Genomic DNA, 19,978 nt, shown 5'->3' on the forward strand with positions numbered 1-19,978 from the left:
TCATAAAGGTACCTTCAGGGATTCGGCTCCTCTCATGAGCAGTGATCGCCCAAATCTTGCCATAGCTACCTGGGTGATCGCCACGTGTCCAAGCAATGAACCAACGGCACCCAACGCCTTGTTCTCCACTCCTCTACCACTGTCTCACTCTGTACACCTCGTTGGGCACCATTGGATCAGCGTCTGGACACATGGCAATCGCATTATAGCTGTGGGCCGACCAGACTATCGCCGCTAAAGAGAGGAGCCGGATCCTATGTTTAGGTAGAATCTAACCTAATCTAATCTTCATTCCCAACCCTAATCTCACTTACAAATCTCTCCTTTTTCTTATTAACAAAAGAGAACTCTAAGGGTCCATCACCGTGAATGAAAGAGAAGTTAAGAACGAAAGATTGGATCAAGGAGGCAGAGTCAGATAACTCCCCCAGTGGATCATAAAATCCATGTAGTTGACGATCAGTCGCTACAGGTACTCAAATCTTTTCTTTTCTTTTCTTAATTTCATTTGAATTTTAACGTTTCTTTCATGCAGTGGTATACATCCCATTGTTTTCGAGAAGTCAATTCAGTTGTTGATGCCCTTATTAGGAGGGCAGTAAGATATTCTAGATTTGAGAATTGGGAAGAAAGAATACATCTTGATAAGATTGAGTCCTTTGGAAGGATTTTTTTTTTTTTTTTTGGGCGGTGGTATAGAAATTCGGATTTGGATTAAAAAATTTAGAAGTAGATAAGGAAAGAAAAGAAATGGAAGTAATCAGGTAACTAGTAAGGAATTTTACTTAGAAAAAACTAACTACTAAAAATAATGAAAGAGGGTTAGAGGAACCGTTAAACAATAAAAGTGGATAAATATTAGGAAGGGGAAGTAGAGGTTTTAGGAGCTGGGGAGACTACGTCACAACCAATTAAAATCCAATAAAAGTGATTATGAAGTAGAAGAGAGAGAGAGAGAAGCCTTAGCTCAGATTTTACAAGTATAGAACAAAGATTGGACTAGATCATGTGGAAGAGTGAGATAACTAGAAACTACCCTACTCAAAGTTTTTCATTTTTTATTTTTAATTTTTCTTGTATTTACTCCATTGATTTCATGTATTTGCAGGTTAGAATGGCTAGAATGGCTTTCAATACTATTGCTTCTTGCCTAGCTACTGATTACAATGATGTCAATAATAATTCAATGGTTGCACTTCCTAGGGATATCATGATATTGATCGTAAACAAGTTAGACAAGGTGAGCTTCCATCGTTTTCGTGCAGTCTGTAGGTCTTGCCTATGGATTGCTCTTGCTGTCAAGAACAAAATTCCATGGTTTTTCAGTCTCTCCCATGGCAAACTTTCCAAGTTAGAATTGCCACCTCAAGCCTATCGTGCTAATGAGTGTTGGGGTTCTAGCAAGGGATGGTTGATACTGAAACGTAAGCTGGGACGCCCTTTCCTTTTGAATCCAATGACTGGGCAACTAATTTTCCTTCCATCTATAGTTACTCTTCCTTATAGACACAACATTCCTAAGACTATATTAATGTCGATGTCGCCTTCTAGTCATGCTTCTGCTGGTGATTGTGTGGTCATGGCGATTAATCGACACCGCCACCAATTTATATATTGTCAACAAAAATGTTTACCTTCGGGCTATTTAGCTTTCTGTAGACCAGGGGATAAGAATTGGACTGTATTCAAAAATAACCATTTCATGATTCAAGACATTATTTTCTACCGTGGAAAAGTATATGCCATTACTTGCCGATTTGATCTTATGCTTTTGGAGTTTCGCCCTCATCTAAAAGTAACAAGTTGTAACATTGCTCATCCTCCTCCACCAAAACAAAGAGTCTGGAAGATTGATCTTCCAATAAGAAAAGAATATTGCTCTTACACTACTTGGGGGAATATGTGCTTTCATTTGGTGGAATGTCTTGGAGAGTTGTTGGTTGTTCTAAAATCTGATTGCTTAAATGTGCCAGTTTTCAAGATATTCAAGTTAGATTTGAAGGGACAGTGTTGGATTATGGTGAAGTGCTTGGGTGATGAAATGCTATTTATTGACAAAGTTACTAGCTTCTCTTTCTCAGCAATTGACTACCCTGGATTTAAAGGAAACTCCATATATTTCTACCAGCTTGGATCCTGGTCAGCTGGCAGGCCGGCTGGTTACGATTTGTGTGCATTTCACTTGGAAGATAACAGCATCTCAACTTATTCACATTACTTGTGGTCTCCGCCCATTTGGGTCACTCCAATTTCTTAGTAGTAGGGGAGGGGTTTGGTTAAGATGGGTATCTATGTTCCTAATTTATGGGGTATAATGTATTTTTTTATGCTATATTATTTGAAATGGCTCTCCATTACTTCATCCTATCTAATGCAAAAATGTTATGAATCGAGTTCTAAATTTATACATTTCCGTTTAAGGGTTAGGAATGGAGGAGGCTCTCTATCTTGTAAGCATTCAATGTAAGATATGTTGAACTCCTCTGTGGCGCAACATAGTGTCTGGCACGTATCCAACGGTCAGAAAAGCTCAAGCATGGAGCCCAAGGCATTTCTGAGCATTGGATGCACGTCATACACCATGTTGTGCCACAAATGATCCAAGTCCAAAAGTTACTTACAATTGTAGTTTTTTGCATCGCTGTATGTCATAAAATGCCATCAAATCCCTACAAATGCAGCTTTCAAACCACTGTAAGTCTGTCGCCCACCATTGGAAACCTAATACAGCAATGCCTAATGCTCTAGGCACGGCCTTGCAACTTTTACTTGAAGAGCAGATGCCAGGAGGTCAGTGGATCATTGGATAAACCTAACGCTGCTCCAAGAGATCAGTGGATCGACTCTTGTAACATTGGTGTCTGAGTTTGTATTTGGTGTGTTCCCCCCTCCCCCTTCCTATACTCACATGTAAGAATGAATAAGAAGACAGAGCTTCAGCTTATGCTGGCTTTCCGTGAAATTCACAGCAAGATTTAAAAAAAAAAGGTATCCGGTGCACACGACTCCCACATGTGCGAGGTTTGGGGGGAAAGGGTGAGGACTAGGCACCATACACCAAGAAAGTCACAGCAAGTATATAAACAAAAAATGTACATACATGCCACACTACATACAATTTAATAGAGATTCCGACTTCTCAACAATCACCAGTACATGTCCTAGTGACAAAACCAGGCAAATTTCCTCTAATAGATCACTGCTACCCAAAATTTTAGCCTTAACCGATTCATGAATTTTCTGATTACCAGCCATCAAGACATTCGATAATCTCTTCTTGCTGCTTATATTAAAGGTTGACATGATCAATAAAGTTCTCTCTGAACATCCTTTAATATAACAGATTGAAAAATACAGAGAAAGATCTATAATGGTTTAACAAATGAATATATCTTAATTAATAAAGAATTCCAATTTTATTTTGCTGTATCCGAAACAAAAGACTAGTACTAATATAGCACTATAAGACCTAGAGTTGGCTGTTAATTATATGATCAAATCATTGTATAAAGGGCAAGACCAGTGCGCGAGGTTCTCATCACTGTAAAGTTGGCAATTTCTGGACTCAAACCCATGACCTCTTGTTCACTATGGAGCAACACCTTATTGTGGCACCAAGGTCGGCTATCTAACCAAACATTTTATAAAAATGATTGATGGGAAGATTAAATTTTCCTCTTAAATGACCCTGCCGACAGCCTCTTGTATGGGGTAAGGCTACTTACATATGTCTTTCCCAAACCCTAAAATAGCTAGAGCCTCTTGCATTAGGACACACTTTTTTTCGACAATGTTCTGTCTACAGATTTTATTAGAGATTTAAACAAGAAGATATAATTACAGGTATTCTATAATTTAGTTTTTCCAACGATTTTGTTTTTGGTCAACAATGAGTTGTGGGTTTGGGAAGGGTCATAATATACCCACGATAATTAGGTTGCAGTAACAATCAAGTAACCTTTCCATTGCACCCTAGTCCACCTTTAACGCGCCATTAGAAGATTTTTTATTTTTTTGGTTAAAATTAGAAGAAGATTAACCATTGTTGAAAAATAGCATTTTAAATAACCTAGTAAAAAATTTACTTGGCCCCCCCTTACTATGGCCAGATTGATTGATACGCCTAAATTTTGGAAATATTACTTGAAGCCCCAGAAACTGGCAATGTTAGTATGTTGTTAGTGGTTGAATGGAAAAAGATCATTTAACAACAAAAAACATAGTAGATCTACGGACTGTTCAGAGCCTATGTGTGAGTGAGAGAGAGAGAGGGACAGGTAATGACCTAGCAAATATCCTCTCAACTGTTCTCTCTTGATTAATAGTTGCCGTGGAAAATCATTAGAATGGCAAGCACAAAATTTGTGGCTTCAAAACATGGGTTTGGCTTGCGTAATAATGGGATGATTGTTGCTTCTGGTGATATTAAAAAATGGTAGGCTTTCTTTTAGTAGGGTCCATAAGGGTCCCTATCTGACCCCACTTGGTCCTTGTCTGGCCCCAGGTGTAGGGCCTAGCACCCAAAAGAAAAGTTTAAAGGTTCTCCTCAATTGTATCTCAGACAATGTATTTCTCATTAAACTGCCAAAGGATCAAACTTTTCTATTCAAATATAGCCCAGAGGTAATTCATTTCAACTGAAATTTTAGTGCATGGTCGATGGAGTTGGTTGCGTTTGAACAAGAAGGATATAAATTTCAGATAAAATTTATCTATTTGAACTTTCTATTCCTTACCAAAGATATCTATTACTTGAGCTCTTATTCGAAGGATTACCACCCATTGTGATTGACTAATCTATATATGTATACCCTTATTTAGCATATAATATTTATCTTACCTATTCAAACATTCATTTCATATGAATATGAGATGAGTATTCACAATTATCTACTTTCATCGTGCAATGGCATGAGTATGCGATGAGTATATATTCACATAAAACTAACCAACCTTCACTCCATATACGTGAAAGCATCTATATATAAATATTGTGGCATTATCACTAGCTATGATGGAATTCTGTATCAAAACTAATCAATCTTCACCAACATGAAATTATCTATAAATACATAACATTATTACCAGATATGGCAGAGATCTGTGGATATGGCTGATATTATCATTTGGGAAAAGATTGAGACATTGGGGGAAACCAATAAGCAAGTAAGCATTTATGCTTATTATAAATTATTGATCCAATGACAATGACTTGGAAAATTATGATTTTAATGGTAGTGCTGTAGCTTACCTGCTAATGTGGTTTACTTTTGAAGTGTTTGTTGAAATCAAGAAATAACATTATTTCTTTTTCTTTCTTCTTTCTTTCTTTTCTACCTAACTAATTTGATTGTTTTGTTAGACTATAATTTATTACAATGTGTCCCTTGAAGGATTATGACTCTGTTTGGTATGGTTTATGTTACTATTTATTTACCGTATTCTTATGTTTACATGTGTTTTGAATAATTCTTGACAATTGTTTTCATTTAGTATAAAGTAAAATAAATTGAGATAAATTGAATTTCTCATAGAGTTGAAATTTGAACTCTCTAGCTCAAGATATCATCATTAACTTTCTTTCAAGTAGGCTTGTTTCTGATCCAAGTTTCTTGAAAATGCTTTTTGAATATGACCCACTTTTTTTTTTTTTTTTTTTGTTAAAAGATGATATTATTAAAATAAAAGGGGAAAATACACCAACATAAAAGAAAGGGAGCACAGCCGAGACCCCTAGAGAAACTTACTCTCTCCACCTTCGGCATGGCCATCAGCAGAGAGAGCAAGAAACACCCTAGCAGAATCTAAATCTATGCCTGTCCATTGCATCATTTTCAATCTCCATCATAATATGACTGGGGAATGTCACAGAGGTCTCTGTGATTCCTGATTTTGAAGCCTTCCTTGCCAAATAATCTGCAACCACATTTGCCTCGCGAAAACAATGAGAAATTTTCCACGAAATAGAATTCAAATATGGGAGAATCGCTCTCCATCGTTGAAGCACTAACCATGGAACTTGGTTCTTCTGCACAGCAGACACTACACCAGCCGAATCTGACTCAACCCACACTTCAGTCGCCCCATATCTCTTTGCCATGATTAGTCCTTCCAAAACCGCTTCAAACTCAGCCTCAAAGATTTTTTTAATGCCTAAATAAATACTGAAAGAGTTGCAAATCTGACCCTCTTTGTTACGAGCAATGCCACCCGCACCTGCCCTTCCTGGATTTCCCAGAGAACTCCCATCTACATTGATTTTAAACCAATTTGAATGGGGTTTACACCAATGAACTTCTAGGGGCGGAACATACTTAGGGGCCTCTACATGTAACCCCAATTTCCTGCAGCATAAGAGATCGCTGATACTCTTCACTTCACCCTTCGAACTACCCAAGCAAAGACCAATCTCATGGCAAATTAATTTAAAAATATGCACATCAGATCGAGCCTTGTCCTCATGGCTTCGTCTATTTCTCTCCCACCAAATATTAGTGGCAATGATTGAGAAGCTCAGCAGCCATGGGTTTTTTAAGTTTAAGATTCTTGCCTTGGATTTCCACCATGTTATCAATCCTTCTATAGATTGATGCATCGTCCAATAAATCCCAAAACAAACACAGAACCTTTCCCATATGCCAGTTGAGTATGGACAGTGAATAAATACATGGTCAATGCCGTCTTCATCTTGGTTGCAAAGGAAGCATCTCGATGCCATCATGATACCTTTCGCTTTGATCAGCTCGTCTGTTGGAAGTTTCCTATGAGCAAGCCGCCATCCTAAGGTAGAATACCGTGGAGGAAGACCTTTCCTCCAAATCAAAGAGAACCAAGGGACTTTTGGTGATTTTTCTCTAATTTCATCCCATGCAGAAGCCGTAGAAAATTTCCCCATAGGAGATAATTCCCAGGCGCAGAAGTCCTCCCTCTGATCAGGGCAAATAGCTATCTTCTTGATAGAGGTAAAAATATTATTTAGAAGTACCGACTGTACTATAGGGAAATTCCATTGACCATCCTGGATAAAATCACACACTTTGGCATTAGTATTAGGGGGGGAAAGGCCCATAGTCTTTATCTCCTCCATCAGAGATTTAGGTCCCCACCATTTATCCTTCCAGAAGTTTGTCAAATTACCATTGCCAATAACCCACCTCTCGTGGTCTGACACAAAATCCCATGACTTCCGAATCCCTAGGGCAATTGATGAAGGCCTGCTTCCCTTGGAAAATTTACCATCCTTTTTAACAAATCTTGCACGAAGAAATGAACTAGCATTCGATTTCCCATGTTTAATTCTCCAAACCATTTTACACAACATAGCTTTATTTGAATCTCTTAGCTTTCTGATCCCTAGACCCCCTTCTTCTTTGGGCTTGCACAGAGTATTCCACTTCACTGTAATTGCTCTCATACTTTCCACCTCCCCTGTCCATATAAAGTTTCGCATCCACCTCTCCATAGTAGCTAAAAGAGATGAGGGCCACCAGTATACAGCAAAATTGTGAGTAGGGATACTAGAAATCACAGATCTGACTAATTCTGTTCTTCCCGCCATTGAAAGAAGCTTACCCTTCCACCCTGCAAGGCGCTTCTTCACACTGTCCATAACAGTCATGAGGGCAGTTTTTTTTAACCGACCCTTAAAGATTTCAACCCCTAAATATTTTGTAGGGAAACAACAACTTCGAATTCCCAAAATATTAGAGATATTTTGCCTCCTTGCTGAATTAATCTTGCCGAGGAAGAGCTTACTTTTATCTAGATTGATGCATTGACCTGAAAATTCTTGATATTTTATCAAAACATTTTTTAGATTGTGGACATACCTCTGGGAAGCATTGGTGAATATAAAGATATCATCCGCAAACAAAATGTGCCCTGGAGTTTCAGCGCCACTTGGTCCCTGAATTGGCTTTATTTGGTTCGACTGGATTAACCCCTTCAATCCCCGAGATAGAACTTCTTCTGCAATGATAAACAGCATCGGCGAAATCGGATCACCTTGTCTCAGGCCTCGTTCCACATTAAAAAAGCCTTGCGGACCTCCATTAACTAGAATTGAAATCTTAGAAGATATTAGAATTTGGTTGAGCCAACCTGTCCATCGCTCAGAAAAACCAAATCTATGCATAACCTGAAAGATAAAATTCCAGTCAATTGTATCATAGGCTTTCCTGATATCAATTTTTATTCCAATACCCCCTCCTCTGGTGGATGAGAACATCAAGTTTGCAAGCTCTGAAGCAACAGTAATATTATCATGGATAATCTTTCCTTTTTGAAAAGCTCCTTGCTCATCAGATATTAATCTGGGAAGCAGAGGCTCCAACCTCAATGCCATCACCTTTGTAATAATTTTGCAGAAGAAATTGCCCATGCATAGGGGCCGGAAGTTACCTAGATTATCAGCCCCATCTACCTTTGGAATCAACACAAGGAAATTATTATTCACACCCTGCGGCATGTAGCTCGAGCTGAAAAAGAATCTGACTGCATTGCTCACTTCTTTTTCCACAATGTTCCAGCATCTTCTGAAAAAAGCCCCAGGGAAGCCGTCAGGACCAGGCGAGCTATCCGGATCAAGCTCCCACACAGCCTTTTTAATCTCAGCATCACCAGGGAGGCCATCCAAGTGGTACTGATCAGCTTGGTTCAAGATCAAGGGAATATTATCCAGTAATTCCTCATGCTGAACCGTCGGGGTAATTTTGTGAAAATTCTCATAGAAATCCACTATGTAGTTCCCTATTTGGATGGGATCATCAACCATAGAGCCGTCCTGCTTCTTAAGTGATCTAATCGTATTCTTATTCCTCCTCATTTTTGTCGAAAGGTGGAAGAATTTGGAATTCCTATCACCAAATTTCAGCCATCTAATCCTTGCTTTTTCAGCCCACATTTTTTCATGATTCTCCATGACCTTGATCAGTGTAGTCTTAGCCTCAGCCTCCAAGGCAAATAACTGATCATCCATACCTTGTATATCAATCTGCTCCTGAATCTGAGCTAAATCCCTCTTTGCCTCTTCCAGCGCCCTATCCAGATGGGGAAAACAGACCTTGCCCAGTCTCTGATCACACCCTTGAGTTTTTTAAGCTTATTGACAAGGACATATATAGGCGCTCCCGAAATCCATTCCGACCAAGAATCCGCCACCACTCTATCAAAATCGTCATGATCCATCCAGAATCGGTGAAATCTAAATGGGCAATTATGAGGCCTCTGACTATAATCAGACATAAGAAGCAATGGGGCATGATCAGAACCAATACGTTGAAGAACATATTGAGAACAATTCTGAAAACTGTCAAGCCATTCTTCGTTACAGAAACTTCTGTCCAGAACCGAACAAACATTTCCACTGCGTCGATTGTTTGTCCAAGTGAATTTTCTGCCAATCGAGGGAGCCTGAGACATGGAGCAAGCATCTACCATGGCTCCAAACTCCGCTGCAGAGCCTAGACTAAAGTTCCCTGGGCCTCGCTTTTCATGAGAGTGAAGAGTGGCGTTGAAATCACCCATCAACGCCCACGGGGTAGGAACCAAAGGGGAATCAGCCGCCAAAAGCGTCCATAAAATTCTTCTCTCTGCTCTGAAGCAGCTGGCATGCACAAATGTCACCTGAATTCGATGAGCCCCCCAAGACATAGAGGCAGTTATATGTTGCTCTGAATTAGAGACAACCACGGGCATTCTCAGATTGCGCTTCCAAAGAATCCACAGGTTAGAGACTCTATCTGCTCTATGATTAAAGATAAAATCGCTATGAAATCCCAATTTATTAAAAAATAGATTAGGAAAATCACTCACAGAGATCATCGGCTCTGCAATACACAGAAGGTCTGGGTCCTTCTTAATTATAATGTCCCTCAAGGCACGTTTACCGAGCGCCTTTCGCATCCCTCTGATATTCCAAAACAGGATCTTCATTAAATCACCTATGGAGCACAGTCTCACGGTCAGACCTTGACGCCTGCCCCGTCACTGCAATTGTCTTCCCTTTTCTACTTTCTTCCTCTGCCCGGCATATGGCATTATCCAGTTCCGCAATCTCTTGGTGTTGAATAATCATCTTGCCTCCTAAGTACTGAGATGACGCCATGCTAGAGACCACATGAACCTCCTCGCCCCAGTTTTGAGTTCTCCCACTCTTGCCACCTCTGACTTGGGTTCTTCCTCCACGAGCAGCGGTATACGACACTCTATTCTTGCGAGGACGTAATTTACGCTGTATCTTCTCACTCCCCGTATTTTCTGGTACATCTACCATGATCGGACCAGCAGCCTTATTCATATTTTCTTCCCCAGAAGCCTGCGTTTCCTTCTCAGAGGAAGAGAAATCAGATTCAGCTGGGTCTGATCCATATTCATATCCACCTTCACCAAGTGGATTATCCACCATAAATAGATCATGGTCATTTGTAGTAGGAACGTGAGATATTGGGAGGAATATCTCCAAATCACCTTGATTCCTTTCCATACTACCGTCCAAAATTGTAGTGGAATCTCCCATTGGAAGATCTCCATTATTTATTGTATTTTCCTTAATCAAAAGAGGCTGAATATATCCTTCCAAATTAGCCCTTTCCATGTCACAAGAAACATCAGGATTTGCCGCCGGTGAGAGCTGCCCATCCTCTGTCCGGCCACCACCTCCTTGGTCCAAATTCACAGCAGCATCTCCCCTTAAGCCTTCATCGGACCTCTCCTTATCTTTCTTCTCCCTGCATTGTTTGATAGAGTGACCCAGTTTTTTACAAAACGAGCATCTGTCAATCTCGTCTTCATACAAGATTCTCTGTTTAAACCAGAATAAAGTGTTCGTTCTCGGTTGCTTTCTCTCCACCTGGATCTCCTCCACACGAGAACCCCCAAGTTCCACCTCTACGAGGATACGTGCATAGCTACCCATAGTAGCGTTCCTCGTCCGACGGTCTATCTCCACAGGGCGGCCAGAGGCCTTTGCCATTGATAATAAAATTCGCTCATGCCAATATTCCATAGGCAATTCAGGATAGCGAATCCAAACTAATTTAGTTTGGGTATGGTCATCATGAATACTAAATTCTGGACGCCAACGCTGAAATCGAATGACTTGTCCCTTCACCTTAACTGGACCTCGTTTCCACATCGATGACATGTCCCCTTCGATTTCAAATCTGAGAAGAATGAAGCCTTTCCCTAAGGGAGCAAGAGTTACTCTGCCTTTCAGATTCCAGGCCTCCTTGGCAGCACTTCGCACATCATTCATTGAAATATAACGAAAATTGACTCTCCCGATCAGCGCAAAGTCGAAACTTTGCAGCTTCTCCTCATATGCTTCCTGAGGGATAACTACCTTGGTGAGGGGCCCTGCATGAATCAGATCTGGAAGGTTCTCGATGTTCGGAAGGGATCTCTTCGTCACCGTAGCATAGGATTTCTCCCTCTGGACAATCCCGCCATCCCTGAATACAGGTAAAGCGTCGATGGTATCCTCCACCTGAAACTGCTTCTCAGTCCCCTTCTCTATGTTTCTGGCAGAACCTGTTTCAGTCTCATGCTGTACGCTAGGGGCCTCCCCAGGATCCTGGAGGGAATGAAGCCTATGTACAGTCGACCAAAAATCAGTGATTTTTTTTTGTTTACCTCTATCCGGTGGCCGATCCCCATGGGATCCCAGAATTCCCTCCGCCTCCGAGCTACACTCTCCTTCGTCGTTCATCTCTCAAAACGCACCAAAGATCCCAAAATTTTATCTGCTCGTCGGACGCCGGACCTGCTCGTCGGACGCCGGACCTGTCGTCGGACGCCGTGAGAACTTCAGACCTGCTCTTTGGTACTTCACACGCCGTGAAAAACTTCGGATCTGGTCGGATCTGCTCGGACCTGCTCGTCGTACTCCGTGAGAACTTCAGACCTGCTCACTTCACACGCCGTGAAAACTGGATCTGATCTCCCTCCTTCTCTGCTCTGCTCTCGTTTTGATCTGCTCTGCTTGTTCGGATCTGCTCTGCTGCCGTGAGAACCGAATCTGCTCTGCTCTGCTGTCTGAAGTTCGGATCTGATCTGCACTTCCACCGCTGTTTGAAGTTCTGATCTGGTTCCTAAGCTTCAGATCAAGTCATCGTGTTTTCCGCTCAAGAAAGAGTTTGTTCAACTCTCTATGGAGAGCCCGGGAATGACTCTCTGTGATCTTCTTGCTTAGTACAAGAGTAGAACTGGAAAGTCTGACTGATCCTGGATCCTGGAGAGGAGGGGACGAAGCTTCGCCGGAGGCTGCCGGAGAAGAATTCTCGCCGCCGTATCAAGATTCGAAGGAGGAAGGCTCGCCGTCGGCTGGTTCCCTCCGTGACCCACTAAGTCTTTGCTGCAGATGCCACATTCAAATTGCAATTCAAACGATGAGTTGGGAACAAATCTAGTGTCATCATCAAGCCTTATAAAATTGATTTGTATTTCTTAAACTATGATATATGTGATGAGGAGGAAGAAATAGCGAAGCTTGATAACCCATTTCTCTGAGGTAATGTTTCGAGGTCCGAAATACCTAGCTTCTTCAATGATACATTTTTATGGAATCCATTGACTAGGGAGTACATACATTTTTATGGAATCCATTGACTAGGGAGTACCGGAGATTACTACACTTAGCAGTCAAGTTTACACTACAAGAAAAGTGGTCAATGGCGGCGTTTTTAAGTGCCGCCGTAGAATGTGCAAATTCCGCTAAATGGCTATGGCGGCATTTATGGTAAACGCCGCCCAAACGCCGCTATATCCACCGCCACAAAAGAACTACGGCGTATTTTGCAAACGCCACCGTAAAATATCTTCAGCGTTGTTTATTTATAAATGCCACTAAAATACTTCGACGAGGTTTATTTATAAATGCCGCTAAAATACTTTGGCAGCGTTTATTTATAAATGCCGCTAAAATACTTTGGCGACATTTATTTATAAATGCAGCTAAAATATTATATACGCATATAGTGGCGTTTAGTAATAAATGCTGCGAAATATAATTTTTTATTTTCAAACAAATGAACATATAGTGGCATGTGTTAATAAACAGCTAAACGCCACTACAAAAAATGTTTTTTTATTTTAAAACAAAAGACCTATAGTGTCGTTTATTAGTAAACGCCGCTATTTTTCTTATTATTATTATTATTATTACATATTATTGTTTACTTATCACTGAAGAAAATGCTTACATTTCTTGTTCTCATTTTGTATAAGAATAAAAACTAATTGATTTATTCATCCAAAAAAATTAATAGATTTTCACAAGACCATACACAAGAATCTAATAAAAGGTTATATATTCCCTACAAAAGTTAAGTTGGAAAAAAGCATGTAATAAACTAGATTGTCATCTTGAAGATAAAAAAAATCCAATATCCATAGATAATACTAAATTAAAAAAAAAATAAAAATAAAAATAAAAAATCTATAGCTCACAAGCTAACAGTGACATAATGAGCTTCTCAAAATAAATGTTCACACACCATGGTAGCTAGTCAATCCCCGAGTCGTACTTTGTATCATATAAGTGGAGGACAAAATCCATGCAAGTACCTGAAAAAAATGAAAAATATTAGTCAAGTTGTTATTAAAGATCTATAAAAGATTCAACTATTTCACAAGTAGGATCGAATAGACTGATGCACACCAAGATAACTTACATACGAAAAATTACATAACCAAAAGACATGCAGTCAGGGTGATAGTAGAGAATAGAGATAGTAAATGAAAACCAATAAAGAAAATATTAACAAAGCAGATCTACATTCCATTGAAAAAATTTTCACTTCGAATTGTACATCTATTCACAATCCTAACTAAATGCTTAAATCCTGACATCCCACTCCCTCATGTTTAAATTACTGTCATATGGCTTCACGAACAAGGATATAAATTAAAAATGCAGTAACAGAGATATAAATCATACAACTACATCAATTACGAACATCCATAACAGATTGACAAAGAAGAATCACCTCTCTATTCATTAGGATCTCAACGAGACAAGGTTTACATAATCAGATAGTCATAGAGTAAAACGAACTGAAAGGAGTGAAACATTCAAATTTGTAGAAAAGGTAAGAATAGATCTGGTTTATAAACACTTATAAAGTTCATTGATGCAAGCAAAGGGAAATGGGAGGGGAACAGAAATTAAAAATGATGGGAAGAATAAAATAACTGAAGACACATCATCAGAGACTCTCTTTAAAAAGTCCAAGCATGAGAAATCCACAAGCTCATCTGTGAAGGTATAATTAATTAGGAGAATTTATTAAGATCTTATGAGTACAACTTAATGATGAATATTAAGTACATGAATATACTTCATATGATACACTATATATCTTTCTGTATGACACAAAAGAAATAATAAAAACACACTCTTGATGTTCCAATTACTCAATGAAAATGTATAAATTTACCATTCTTATATGCAAGTATTTGTTTCTTGAAAAATTTACAGCCTACTAAAGTCAAGTTGGGAGATAGGATCACTGCCCTGGAACACACCTATTGGGAAGGTAAACATGAAAAACCATAACCTTTCCAATCTTCAATATATGGCATGTTTGAAATTTTTTAATTTTGTCCACTCATAGTTTCTTCCAGACTGACACTGCATCTGTCGGAAGCAATTGGGTATATAAAATTTCTCCAATAGCAAGTGCAGGTAATTAATTGCATAATCCATATTTCTCCTACTTTATGTAATAAGAACAAATGGTTCAGACCAGTGCCTTGGAGCGGGACCCTTAAAGGTTGTACCTTTGTCAGTGCCAATAGAGCTAAAATGGGGTTCAACCAACTGAACCATTATACTGAGGCAGTCCCCTGAAGAAAGACTAATTAACAACATTGTGTTTCCTTTTATTGCAACTATTGAGTGACCCATATATGAAATCAAATGTAAACAAGGTATAATGAGAAAATTTGAACAAAGTATCTCTCTTAGAATTACATACATTAACTGAAGAGAAGAAAGATGAGAGTATTGTTTATTTTTTTGGTTTGATTCAGAACCCCTGGGGAAGCTTGGAAAGGAAAGATAAAGGAGAGTCAAAGCTGGATTTGAAGAGTAGAGGCCTTTGTTTAGTTCCTATTTCCTGTACTCATATAGTTTATCATGGAAACTCAGGAGCAGACCCCTTGATAGGGGCATACAGAGGATGTCTATATAGGTGTCTATTGGAACTGAAAATCTGATTAGTTAACAATCCGGACTAGACTGTCCTACAGATACTTCTAGGAAGGAATTAATCTAGTAGACAAATAACACAGCATACAAAGGATACAGCCTGATATTAGCCCGCACTCTCAAGAATATGGAGACATAATTAGGAAGGATAAAACATGAGTGCTTTAGAACAATTAATGGGGAATTTTGTTCAATGTAAGTTCCAGCCATATCAACACATTGTGTGTTATATCTTAAACATGAAACTACTTGATTTATTGGTAGATTCATCAACCAAAAAAAAATCTCAAAATCAGAATTAAGAATCATACCTAATTGGCCGTGTGTTGTTGGGTTGAGACATATGATCTCTGGAAATACCCGCAAGATGAGCAAACAATAGTTAGAGACAAATATTCAACTAAAAATGAAAGCAAAAAATAAATAACACTGTTGGGATTAATCTTAAGGTTCTAGGGCTTTGGGAAGAAAACCCAAATCAATAGGTTGTCCATGGACTAGGGGTTGAAGTGGACAACGAAAAGACAGAGAAGGAGAGAGAGAGAGACACGTTACCTGGTTCAATTCTCAGTCAAGAGAGGGAGAGAGAGAGAGAGAGGGAGAGAGAGAACATGGGAGAAATCGAGCGAATTGAAAATCTTTATAATCTCAGTCGAGCGAGAGAGGTGTGACGAGAGTAGGACTCGTTGGAGAGATGGTAGGAGCCATGATATCTTTGCAGAGATGGGAGAGAGAGAGAGAGAACAAGGGAAAATCAAGAGAGCTGAATGTATATAATCTCACAGTTGAGCAAGCGAGAGAGAGAGAGAGAGGTGTGACGACAGTAGGAGTCTTTGGAGAGATGGAAGGAGCCACGATTAACGGTTGGCTGGAATCGCTCAATTATGGGAGAGAAATTGAGAGGGATTAAGAGAATCGGAGAGAAATTGAGAGAGGGTCGATGTAAAAAAAAGCGCGCGAAAGAGAAAAAGCGGGAGATTGGATTTTTGCTCGCTCCCAATATTTTAAGATTTTCAATGGCAGGCATTATGTATAATCTGCCCCCGAATGGTGTAATTTAAATTAAAACACCTTTTATATGGGTCTTTGTTGCCATAGACATGACATCAAATAGGGATTTGATATAGCAAAAATCATATATATATATATATATATATATAAGAAAGATTTTAATGTTCCACCCCTTATGCATAATGCCATCAGTACGGGTGTAATTGTGACCTGATAGCCTAAACCCACCCTAGCCCGTTCTGAGCTAATTCGCATAGCTTGGGCTAAGATTTTTAACTTGAAGGGTAAGTTAGGGTTAAAAAACACTAACCACAGTTCAGAGTTGGGTTGGACCTAGGATTGACCCTAGGATTTTAGAGCCGTGGCTGCCACCTCAAATGGTAAGAAGCGAATTGAACCATGGTGCTACCAAGCCAAGAGAAGATGACTTAGAAAGTGATATTCGGAGCCAAATTACAAGTGAGCGTGAGTTTTGGTGAAACCAGCACAAATAACAAATCAAAAATTAAAATGGGGAAAGGAAAGCGTTATGATTCTAGAATGAGCTATGAAAACTCCCATGATAGACCATGAACAAATATTAAAAAAAAATAAAATAAAAATATGAAGGAATTAGTTGGAGTTGCAGCAGCATGTCAGTCGCAAAATATCATCTATGGATGTTAAGTAGCCTAGGACAACATCATTGAATTTGTTGAACCAAACCCAAGCCCATGTGAGGGCTAATCAGGGTCAACCTAGCATGGTCCTGCCCTAAGGGCAGGTAAGGGTAGATTTTTTTAGCCTCAAGTCAGATTTGGGCTGGGCCTAGGCCCAGCAAATTAAGGGAACCTAGTTGGCTTAGGGTTTTAAAATCCCGGCCCAACTTGACCCTGTTATAGCCCTAATTATTAACTTAAAATTGAAAAAGACACTTTTCACCCATTTTTTTTGTAATACCCAGGGTGTCTAGATCTTTGACCCAACTACTCCCTAGGGTCACTGTGATACTACTTACACAAGACCGGGTCAGTCCGAGATGGAAACTCTCATGCAGTGGCCCCAAGAAATTAGGTGCAATTGCGAAAGTTTGTTCACGGGACCTTGCTTCTTGAGGTAGAGTACCGTGTCCCCTCCAAGCCATCTGCGCTAACCCCTCGGGGTTTACACTTTTCACCCTATTATGTCCCTCTATATAATAACAGTGGTGGTTATTATATAGAAATGCAACAATGGTCTGAATCTGACTAGTGATGATTGTTGCCCTATAGCTACTGCCATTCCGTCACGATCCTCCATCGCAACACTGGTCGTTGCCTGTCACCAGTAGCGCCAACCACATATCGGCCTGTGCATCATTCCGCCATTAGCTTAAGCATCATTGATGCAGCACAAGTCATCGCAATCACCAACATCACCACTCATCAGCCTGCAATCACACCCATTCAACCTTTGTACTCCAAAGAAATGCAAGATCTGGTACTCCAAAGATCCGAATAAACTGGCTAGTTGAAGAGATAGTAATAGCCTTCATCGAAGCTTCTTTGAATGAGATTCAATGCATTCGTCAATTTGCATTCGTCGAAGAAGGAAGGATTAGCAACGAAGATGTAGAATCCCTAATTGATTTCATCTTGATTTAAGGGTATCTGCAATGAAGGGTAGCATGGTAAGTTTACCCTTCTTTAAGGGTATTTTAGCCATTTAGTAAATATTGACCCTTATGTCACCACTAATTGATTTTTCAACTAACAAAATAGATTTATTTGTGATTTCGTTATGCAAGTGGGGGGAAGTACAAATTTTTTTTTTTTCAAAACGAGGGGGTTACACCTAATTATATTTAAAATTAGGGGTGGAACACATTTAATGCTTTCGTAAGCGCTCCCGTTAGCCTTTGTGTTGGTGCAGAATTCATGCTGCCTTTAGGGAATCCTCTCTTAAAAATAAAAATAAAAGGGGTTTATCTGTTTTTCTACAGCCAGGGCATCACATGACACAAATTTGGGTATCAAAATGGAGAAATAATTGAGAAACAAAGTCGAGTAAAGGGGATTTACCTGTTGCTCGCAACTAAATTGACACTTGCAACTCTCTAGATGAGGGAGTTCTTTCCCACTTCTATGAGGTTGGGAAATGAGCGAGAGAGAGAGAGAGAGAGAGAGAAGTCGATTTAAGTATATTGGTCTCCTACAGATTATGGTTGAAATTGAGGACAATACATGGTATGGGGCTAGGCAACAAGCGAGAGAAGCGAGGGTTTAAGGGCATATGTCAGTTTCTGAATTCCTCACAAATTTAATTAGGGAATACCAATAATACCTTTCGATTCTTTATTGGAAAAACAACAAAATTAATATATGTTTGTTCCATGACATGATTTCTCTATGATAACTTAATAAGGGCATTTTGGTCGACTAGTGTATAGAGAGAGAGAGAGAGAGAGAGAACGAGGGAGAACGGAAGAGCGGGCAAGGAGTGGTGAGAAAGATTTGATAGAGGGAATATAAGAACGTGCAAAGGTTATAAGAATGAAGGAGTGTGAAGGGAATAGAGCTCGATTTTTTGAGTGGAAAAAGACAGATATTCAATGATATTAAAACATAAACACTATATTATATATTCTATTACTACATGTAATAGTAAACGCCACAAATATGATTTCACCTTTCTCATTGTATTATAATTCATAGGGGCATTTTATCAAGAAAAGCTTAAATTTTTTTTTATTTTTTATTATTATTATTATTATTTTTTTATAAATTATGGCATTTAGTAGGAAATGCCCTCAATGTTATTATGTGTACAGTAAATACTCATATATAAGGAGGCATTTGTTCCTAAATGCCTCAAATATTTGGCGTTTGGTAATAAATGCCGCCAATAGGATTATGTACTGCCTCAAACTGTCTTATATACCATGGCGTTATGAAATAAATGCCGCCAATTGGATTATATACTACAACATTTTCCGATAAATGCCTCTAAATACTCATATTTACGGCGGCATTTATTACTAAACGCCTCAAATATTCTTATATACTATGGCGTTATATCATAATGCCGTGAATATACTGCAGCATTTTCCAATAAATGCCTCCAAACACTCATATATACGGCGGCATTTATTACCAAACGCCTCAAATAGTATTATATACGATGGCGTTATGAAATAAACGCCGCCAATAGGATTATATACTGCAGCATTTTTCAATAAATGCCTCCAAATACTCATATATACGGCGGCATTTATTACTAAACACCTCAAATAGTCTTATATACCACGGCGTTATGAAATAAGCGCCACCAATAGAATTATATACTGCAGCCTTTTCCAATAATTGCCTCCAAATACTCATATATACGGCGGCATTTGGTAATAAATGCCACTGTATATAATTTAAAGCAGCGGTTTATACAAAATGCCGCTTATTGTGTTATAAAAGACGACTTTTGTTGGAAAACGCCGTTGAATGTTTATATTTAACGGCATTTGCAGGAAACGCCGCCAAAGGCCTTCACTCAAGTACTGTCATTGACCACTTTTCTTGTAGTGTTAAGGGGCCATTAATAATGCCAATGTAAAAAAATACAAGTTTGTCAAATTATCGAGTGGGAGTCTTGATGTACACTCTAGGTATAGATTCATGAAGACGTATTGGAGATGCCTTCGGATGTCTTGATAGAAAAATGCTTACCGCCTCGAACAACATGGGATATATCTCCCATGTAATTGATTCCGAAGCTGAGTGTGGATATTTAATTTTTTCCTTGATGAAA

General features: G+C 39.2%; 1 protein-coding gene and 1 long non-coding RNA gene across 2 annotated transcripts; one reads left to right on the forward strand and one right to left on the reverse strand.

Moving 5' to 3' along the window:
* The first annotated feature begins 355 nt into the window (after nt 1–355).
* LOC122093205 (putative F-box protein At3g25750) lies at nt 356–2,357 on the forward strand. Its single transcript, XM_042663487.1, has 2 exons — nt 356–472; nt 1,109–2,357. Exon 2 carries the CDS (start codon nt 1,115–1,117, stop codon nt 2,255–2,257), a length of 1,143 nt encoding a protein of 380 aa, XP_042519421.1. The 5' UTR covers nt 356–472; nt 1,109–1,114; the 3' UTR covers nt 2,258–2,357.
* Nucleotides 2,358–13,294: 10,937 nt separating this feature from the next.
* LOC122092717 lies at nt 13,295–16,248 on the reverse strand. Its single transcript, XR_006144270.1, has 3 exons — nt 15,764–16,248; nt 15,520–15,558; nt 13,295–13,563 (listed from the first exon to the last, which is right to left on the reverse strand). It is a non-coding gene; the product is annotated as an uncharacterized LOC122092717 (long non-coding RNA).
* Nucleotides 16,249–19,978: the final 3,730 nt, after the last annotated feature.

Source organism: Macadamia integrifolia, chromosome 11 (assembly GCF_013358625.1).
Source record: "Macadamia integrifolia cultivar HAES 741 chromosome 11, SCU_Mint_v3, whole genome shotgun sequence".
Taxonomy (NCBI): domain Eukaryota; kingdom Viridiplantae; phylum Streptophyta; class Magnoliopsida; order Proteales; family Proteaceae; genus Macadamia; species Macadamia integrifolia.

Coding starts and splice junctions, on each gene's coding strand:
- LOC122093205 (XM_042663487.1), top strand. CDS start 1,115: ATGGCTAGAATGGCTTTCAATACTATTGCTTCTTGCCTAGCTACTGAT.